At 51.7% G+C, this 8,502-nt stretch overlaps 1 protein-coding gene across 1 annotated transcript in view; it reads left to right on the plus strand.

Annotated features, from left to right (window-relative positions):
• The first annotated feature begins 1,672 nt into the window (after positions 1-1,672).
• The window catches only part of UNC119 (unc-119 lipid binding chaperone), a 16,663-nt gene continuing 9,833 nt past the window's right edge, over positions 1,673-8,502 (plus strand). Inside the window, exon 1 of the mRNA XM_017742945.1 lies at positions 1,673-1,793. Coding sequence (XP_017598434.1) covers positions 1,673-1,793 — 121 coding nt within the window. The remainder of the gene's footprint in view (positions 1,794-8,502) is intronic.

Genomic DNA, 8,502 nt, shown 5'->3' on the forward strand with positions numbered 1-8,502 from the left:
GGGCAGCGCAGTGGGCGGAGAGGATGGGGACCGTGTCCCCGTGCGGGGAAAAAGGGGAGCCGGTCGCCCTCTCCGAGGGGGCTAACCCGGAGGGAAAAGGGGAGCCGTTCCCCCTTCCCAGGGGATAGGGAGTGGGGATGGAGCACCACAGGGACAGAGTCCGTGCCGGGATGTTGCACCCCGGGGGGCTGGGTACCATCGAAGGAATAGGGGAATGGCTGGACCTGGGGATGCAGCCTCCCAGCTCTGGTCGAAGGTCGGTGTTGGGATGCTCCTCACTGCTCTCCCCATCACCCGTTCCCTGTGTCTGCACCCCAAGTGGAGCCCCTCAGCCACGGCAATGGGACGGGCTGGATCCCTGGCCACAGCATGAGGGGGCTTCACAGCAGCCCCCCCTCCCAGTTTCCCCCTCTCCAGTGTAGGTCCCGTGGTGTTGAGGGCATCTCGGGGGATGGTGGGTGGGAGTCTGTGGCTGGAGGGGCTGTTGTGCTTGGCAGAGGAGCTCGGGACAGCAGCACATGGGGCTGGGGAAAGGCCAGGACAGGGGGGAATGGCTTCACACTGTCAGAGGGCAGGTTTAGATTAGATATTAGGGAGAAATTCCTCTCTGGGAGAGTGGTGGGGCCCTGGCACGGAGAAGCTGTGACTGCTCTATCACTGGAAGTGTTCAAGATGAGGTTGGATGGGGCTTGGAGCAACCTGGGCTAGTGGAAGGTGTCCCTGCCCCTGGCAGGCGGTTGGAACCAGATGCTCTTTAAAGTCCCTTCCATCCCAAACCATTCCATGGTAATGCGTGTGCCTCGGGCCAGCTTGGCCTCAGGGGCAATCTGCCCTGGTGTCCCAAAAAGTCCTTTCTCCATGTCCTAGTACCTTTGGGTTGTCTCGCTGTGCTGGCAGGGCAGAGGGGCTGGCCTGGGGGCTGGTCGTGCTCCCTGTGCCTTGCAGCACTCTGCGACGTGGCCTCAGAGCCAGCTCTGTGTCACAGGCTGGGGCTGTGACGAGCCCTGGAGAGGAAGGATGCGGCTGTGGGTTCTGGTGCGTGCAGGCAGCCCCGGGGGGCTGGTTTGGAAGCAGGATGGGAGGAGGACAGCCCGGCAGGGACTCGTGTCAGCCCTCAGGAAGGGCTTACAGAGGCTCCTCTGAGAGGGGCTGCTGCTGCTGGGGGCCCTTGGGTCCCTTTCTCTGAGCTGAGCCGCTGTGCTGGTGCAGCTGCATGATTCACTGCCCAGGCCCAGAAATCCCCTGCCTGTAGCAGGCAGAGCCATGCAGCAGCACTGAAGCATCCTGCCAGCGTCCTCAGTTGGGTGGTGAATCCAAGCGATGGCCGTGTGAAGCACTGCGTGCTCACTCCATGGCAGCCTGCGTGTCCCTGCCCTCGCCAGTGCTGTCTGGAGGGGACAGGGCCACCCCACACCCTCGCTCTCACCTCGTGTGGCATCAGTGTGGATGGATGGTGCACGCTCTTGGTAAGCTCCTGCCTTCCCAGGGAGCAGGGAAGGCTAAGCTGGTCACCCCGGCTTTGGAGCCAGGCTTGGGGCAGAGTTGGTTGTTGTCTGCCTCTTCCAACCCCAGGTCAAAGTGCTCGGGAGCACAGGGAGGATGTGAAATGCGTGAAAATGTTGGGTTCCCCTCCTGCCATGAGACTTGCTGGTACCAGGGGTGCAGATGGGTCATGCTAAACAGAGCCAGGCACTGTGATGATGTCCCAGGCTTACCATGGGAAGTGCTTCCTGTCCTGCTGGATGTGTGGGAGCCAGGAAATCCTGAAATCCTCAGCAGGTTTGGGGATACAGGTAAGCAATACATCCACGTTGAGCATATTGTATTTTATCACCCAGGAACACTTGCAGCTCCCCTTCTCAAGCTCAGTTTTCCTCCTGGTGGGTTTAACAGAGAGCAAAGATTATTTTTTCAGATCTTTAACACCTAATGGTTATTTTGGGGCATTCTGTGGCCTTTGCTCATGTCTACACCCTTAAAAACAGATGGCCAAAAATATCAATGTGAAACTGTTCCACTCTTCTGCTTCAGGCAGGGGAGGAGGAAGGACCAGGCTGTGGGAGAGAAGTTCACAGCTGCCCCAGCCTTTTGGACGTGCTGAGTGTCAGGGCAGACACCACACCCTGTCGCAGCACTTCTGTCTTTGACAGTCTCAAGTTGAAGGAGGAGTTGGTGGTGGGGCTGCAACAGAAATGTCCTGGTGCCTTGGATGTCCTTTGGTGCTCTAGAGAGAGGATAATCCATCTTTAGCCAACCTCATGGACCAGTGGCACAGCAGCTCACACTGTCGAGGGACTGCACTCAGCTGTGTCCTGCCCAGGGACCTGGGGAGGGCTGGCCATGTTTTAGGGTTGCTTCATCAACCAAAGCCCAGCAGGGCTTGGTACCACAGGAAGGTGTGTTTTAGGAGTGCTCACACCAGGAGTAGGCTGTGTGTTTCTGAGCACTGTTTGTTTCTGAGCAGCCTTCCAGGTTATGCACGGAGAGGTGAAATTCTGGCTATAGCACAGAATGGTTTGGGTTGGAGGGGACCTTAAAAACCACCTTGTTCCAGCTCCCTCACCAAGAACAGGGACACTTTCTACTAGATGAGGTTGTTCCAAGCCTTATCCAACCTTTCCTTGAACACTTTCAGGGATGGGGCAGCCACAGCTTCTCTGTCCAACCTGCGCCAGGGCCTCACCAGCCTGACAGGGAAGAATTCCTCCCTAATAATCTTTCCACCAGGCAGCACAGCTGGGCTTTGCTCTCCCAGTAGGTGCAGCTGACTGAATGTGAGCTGGCTGGGCTAGGAGGGTAGCGAGGCAGGATGTGGCTCTGTGGGCAGCCACAGGAACCAGCTGGACCCTGAACCTAATGTGCTTCTAATAAGCTTAACTGGGGAGTTGTGTGACCTGTCCTGCACATTCTGCATCCTTCCAGTGTTAAACTCCCCGGCAGCTCCGGGCCCACAACGTTTCTGGGCACGCTGAGGTCCAGCCTGATGGATCTGGGATGCTGCCCTGGGATATCTGGGCCTTTTGGCCAGGCTGGCTCTGGCGTTGCTCCAGCTGGATCAGGTGTAAGGCGAGAGAACCATTTCCTTTGCAATTAATGAGATTTGTCACTCGCTCACACAACTGTGGTTGGGAAAAGCGGAAAAAGCTCATGACGTGATTAATTTAAGATTAGCAAAGGAGTGGGGCAGAGCTCAGTTCAAATTGCAATTAATTACTGAAGCAGCCAGAGGATCAGAGGAGTCAGATGTGTAACAAAAGACAAGCTCCAGCCTCTGAGGCTGCCCTGCTTATTACCTGCACACTTTGCCTGTAATACCAGATAAACCCTTACATTCTAAGTTTTATTCTGAAGCTGATTTAATTTTAGCAAACCAAGGGGTTAAATAATTGATTACATGCTTGGGAACAGTTTCAAAACAAACCCTAAAAATAAGGAACACACACGTAATCATTTCTGAAAGTAATCTCTTCCTTGAGCTGTCACTTGGGATTTCTCTGAGACTTCTCTAGGCAGCTTTAGCTAAAGGCCAGCTTGGCAAAGGGCTGCCTCAGTGGGTTAGGTGGGGCAGACCCCTCTTGAGGGACTTTCAGACCAGTTTCTTGCAGTCAATTAAAGAAAAAAAAAAGCCAAATTTCCAATTTCCCTGCCCTCTGCCTCAGCAGTTCAAGTCCTGTAAAGCTAAACCATCCAGGATCCATGTTCAAATCCATTTCTAAATCCATGGGGTTTGGATAGGCAAGGAGAGAGGGAGGCACTAACAGGAATGTGAGGCAGATGTGCATGAATCCATCTTCAAAGCTGCTCCTGGACCATGACTTCCCTCCCCAGTTAATTGGGAGAATGTATTTTATTAGGAGCTCTGAGGAGCTGTGGCTGTCTGCGAGGAAGCTGATGAATCCCTGTTCTGCCCTGTCCAGGGCTGCGATGTGTGGATGTGTTCTGAGGTGCTGATTTCTTGTTGCAGAGCCATATCCCAGAGCTGTGGGGAGCTGCTCTCCCCACGACCCTTCCCTCAGCATCCCACACAGGCTGTGAGCTTTTCCAGGGCTCCGTGGTGCTGCAAGGCTCAGGGTGTTGTGTGGATGGAGGGTGTTTCCCAAAGTCTCACAGTACAATATGAGCTGTCAGGATTCCCAGGGGCAGCACACATGGTGTGTGTGTGTGGTGTGGGATTCCTCCTTCTCTTGGAGTTGTGGGTTTGGCCCATCCCTGGTGGAAATGGCAAAGGTAAGAGGAAAGCTGAGGGAGTCAACCTGGGGGTCTTGGCTTTGACTCAGCCCTGTGTAAGTCCAAAAATAGCTGATTTAGTTGATATTGTGCATGTGGTTTCAGACTTTGAATGCAATCAGTGTGAAAAGGGGGCAGGAGAAAGTGTTTGGATGCCTTGGAAATGGGGGAAGAGCAGCTCCATCCACAGGCTGCAGGGCTGTGATCGAATGAATTGTGAGAGGGTGAAGTCTGGAAAGCTCTAGCTAAAATGAAAAAAAAAAAAAGAAAAAAAGAGATGAGCAGGCTGCCCCAAAAATCAGAGCCTGGTGAGCTCTGCAGTAGGACTTGGCAACTGGGGGGCTCTGGGGACCTTGGGAAGTGCCTCAGCCTGGAGCCTCCTGGCCTAAATCCCTCTGCTTCCTTGACAGTAAATGTGCTGCTGTGGAAAAACCCCTGTGGGATCCTTCTAGTGCCGGATTTTCCCTCTGGGGCATTGCAGCAGCCTAATTCCTGAGCTAGGTCAGAGGGCAGCTGCTTCCCTCCCTGTGCAACCCCCCTGGCCTTTGGTTATCCAAGCCCCCCATGGTTTGGGTTGGAGGGATCTATTTTACACGAGTGGATCCTGTTTCCTGGCTGGCTTGGTTTCACAGGACTTGAACTGCTGAGGCAGAGGGCAGGGAAGTGGTTTATTTTTTTCTTTAACTGAACCCAGGTTGCCTGGGCAGGTGTATCAGTAGCACCTGAAACCTGCCCTGCCTTCCCCTCAGGTCCTGCTCCGTGTCCTGCATCACCGCTCGGCCTCTTCGCGGGGTCTGGGCTATTTTTGCTTCCTCCTGAGACTCTTCAATCTGATAATCTCCTAATCTCCGGCTCCTGGCAATTCCTCTGCAGTTGTCTTGGCTTTATACCTGGCTTATGTCTTGGGAGTTGGCTTCAAAACAGCTCCTGACCTTGTTGGTTAATGCACGTTGGGAAATAGGCCTGCGTAACTACAGGAGCCTTCTCATCCATTCCCTAAATTGTTGTTGTCTGTGTTGGGGAGAGAGATTCCTATTACAAGTCACTGCTGTTGCATCAGTCTCTTGTACAGCATCCTCCTGATTTACACCCATTTCCAGGACCAGATTTTCAGTTCTTTCTTACCCCGGGTGTGCTCTGCTTTCCTTAGTGGGCTCTTAAGGCCTTAAAATAGGAGCTGCCCCATCTGAGATTAGACTCTGATGAGCACAGAAATATCCCTGGTGTCTGTGAGAGAGGACACGTGCTTCCTCCTGATTGCAGAGATGGGGAAGGGATCTTGAAAGGAGCACAACAAAGAGTGTGAATCCTATTGCCCATGAGCTCCTTGTGATAAAATGTGCCTGGTGGGGTGGTTGCAAAGGAAATTTGGAAATACAGGATCACATTTTAGCTTCCTGTGGTGAGGATCAAACCTGATCTCATCCATTTAAATAACAGGGAGAGGTCCAGAGGAGAAAGTGCCTTTGTTTGCTTTCTTGTGTTATTTAGCACTGTATTATCCCTCACCTTTTGAGCTTCTCTGTAACACCAGCTCTAAAATACCTGGAATTAAACACCTGGGTTCAGGACATGACAGTGTTCACAAGCAGTGCCTGCTGGCATTGTCCAGGCTGCTCTGCTGGTTTATTTTGTAATCTTGGCTGGGTTTGGGAGAGCAGGAAGGTTTCCTGGATAAAAACTGGCTCTTCCCTGGATCAGGCAGTGGAGGTACCACCTCAGAACTGTACAGGGGAAGGAGCACCTGCTGCTTCTGAGAGCAAAGCTAGAGACCACTGAATTGTTTCCGGTCTCTTTGGAATCACTTTTTCCTACAAAGGGAATAGGAGAATTCATGAAGGAATTAATTGAGCCAGGCTCAGGAAGCCAATCACCTCTGCTGCTTCCTCAGGCCACCACAGTGGTGTTAGTTGTGATCCAAACTCTCCAAAACCGTGGTAGGCCTTAAGGTGGAAATTGTCTCTAAGAGTTGCAGATCTTTGGGCATGATCCAGAGGTTATGGGAAAGAAGCTGGAGAGGCACCATCAGGAATGGTGATGTGTGAGTGAGAAGTGGCTGTTAATACCAGGTGGATTCTTTTCAACAAGAGTTTGGGGATGGAGGTCTGGGATATGGCAATTCCCTGGGCTTTAGGAAAGGGTAGGAAGTACTCCTCTTTTGTGACCTTTTTTGTGTGGGTACTTTGGGATAAAAGCCAGTCTGATGGGTTTTCCACGGACATTAGGGATTCATCCCTAAATCAGGTGAGCACTGATGGCTCAGGGACACACCATGATTGTTCAGTTATTAACAGGGAAACAGCACAACCTGTTTCCCAGGGGAAGTGGAAGAAACAAGAAAATATTCTGTCCTGAGAGACCAACCCACCATTCTCTGTAACAATCCCCTCCGTGGAGGTTTGATCTGCCTCATTCCCAGCTAAAAAAGCCACGAATGCTGCCTCCCTTCCCCAATCACGGTGACGGTGAATTAGGATAAGGGAAGCAGATGATATATTTTAGTGAGTCACGGAAGTGTGGGCAACTGGGCCCTACAGTAATTTAAAAATAAGTGTGTATGGGATGAGATTAGCAAATCTGACAGTGCTCAGCTAAGCAGAAGGATCTGCCAATTGCAAGCAGCCCATTCCCAATAAGACCTTCCAGTGCAGCCGCAGGCTCCTGTTACTTGTGGGGAAAAAAACCAGCACGTGGCTACTTTGATTGATTTTTGAACAGGAATAGCAGAAACAAATGTAATACAGACTGAGAGGAATATGTATTCCTCTGGGTTCTTTTTTTTTTCCTTTCTAGGAGACTGGGCACTGCCAGAGGAGGAAAAAACCCGCTTGATTGCAGTATTCTGGCAGCTGATCTTCCCCAATGTCATCCAGTTGTATATTGGCAAGCTGATTTAAAAAAAAAACAACCGAAAGAAGGGTTTAAAATATTATCAGGGCAAAAAGAGTTGGGAAAGAACAGTGCGGGGGTGCAAACATCAATGAGCAGGAGCCTGGTGGGGATTCTACCCGGGGTTTACTCCTCTTTGGAGGCTCTGCTTGGCTCTCCTCTGCTCCAGATGAGTCATGGACACTGTTACTGCAGCAACGCTGCTGCCAAGGAGGCGGATAAAGCTGTTGCCATGGTGCTGGATGGGCAGGAATTCTGCAGGAGTAGAAACACTTAATTATTAACTTGCAGACAAACGCGGCTTCAGATTTGCCGGCATGCTCCAGGGAAGGTGTCCCGGGCTCCCGGGCGACTGCTGCCTGTTCCCAACAGCCTTCCCAGGGAAGAGCCAGGGGCCAAGGGAGGCGAAGCTGGGCTGTGGGAAGCTGTGCCTGCTTCCATCCGTTTGTGTTTTGCACGCTGGTGCTCGGAGCTGGGAAGTTGTGGGACGGGTTAGGAATTGGGGTGGCTGATGTGTCAGAGCCTAAAATCACGGTGTAATTGCAGGACATCTCCCTGAGGAATGCTAAACATCAGGGCTTAAGGCAAGGGCTGGGTTCAAATTCCTGTCCTGTCTTCTTTGGCTACTGTTTAAGACCGAAAGAAGATTTTTGTGCAGTTCTTGAGGTACTTAGCCAAAGACAGGCTTGTGTGTTCTTGTGACAGTAAAAAGGTCGAGCTTTTAGCTTGTTCTTCCTGACAGCATGGGTGCTGGTGTCAGTTTTTCCTCGTGCTGTGTTGATAGGGAAGGGAAAATCCCTGCCAAATGCCAGGGATGCTTCAAACACTGTCCTCTCTCTGAACGCCCATTTATAGAATTGTAGAATCTCAGAGTGTTTTGGCTTAAGAGGGACTTTAAAGATCATCCAGTCCCATCCCCTCTTGCCATGCAGGGACCCACTAGACTAGGTTGCTCCAAGCCCCCTCCAACCTAGCCTTGAGCACTGCCAGGGATGGGACATCCACAAATTCTCTGGCACTCCTTTGAGCATTCACCATATGGGGTTGTTGGAGAGCAGTAAAACCGTCCAGGGAGAACATTTAACACCTCTGTTCCTTGTACTGAGTTTACTTGGACAGTTCTCAAAGTTACGGAGATTGGAAGGAATAAAAGGCTTCTAGGAAAGTGCTGGTGCCAGGTGTTCATGCCCAGGAGCTCAGAAGTCTCTCACAGTGGTCCTGGATTTCTCAGACCTGGTGTCTGAGGTTGTCATGGGCAGGCCTGAGCTCTGAGCACTTGTAACTTGTTTTTATGTAGTCAATGACTAAGCCTCAGGTGGATGGATTTGCTGGAGTTTCAGAAATAGGAAAGCAGGCAGAAATAAGTGATTAGCTCAGATTAACAGC

This window comes from Corvus brachyrhynchos, unplaced genomic scaffold (assembly GCF_000691975.1).
Source record: "Corvus brachyrhynchos isolate BGI_N302 unplaced genomic scaffold, ASM69197v1 scaffold99, whole genome shotgun sequence".
Taxonomy (NCBI): Eukaryota; Metazoa; Chordata; class Aves; order Passeriformes; family Corvidae; genus Corvus; species Corvus brachyrhynchos.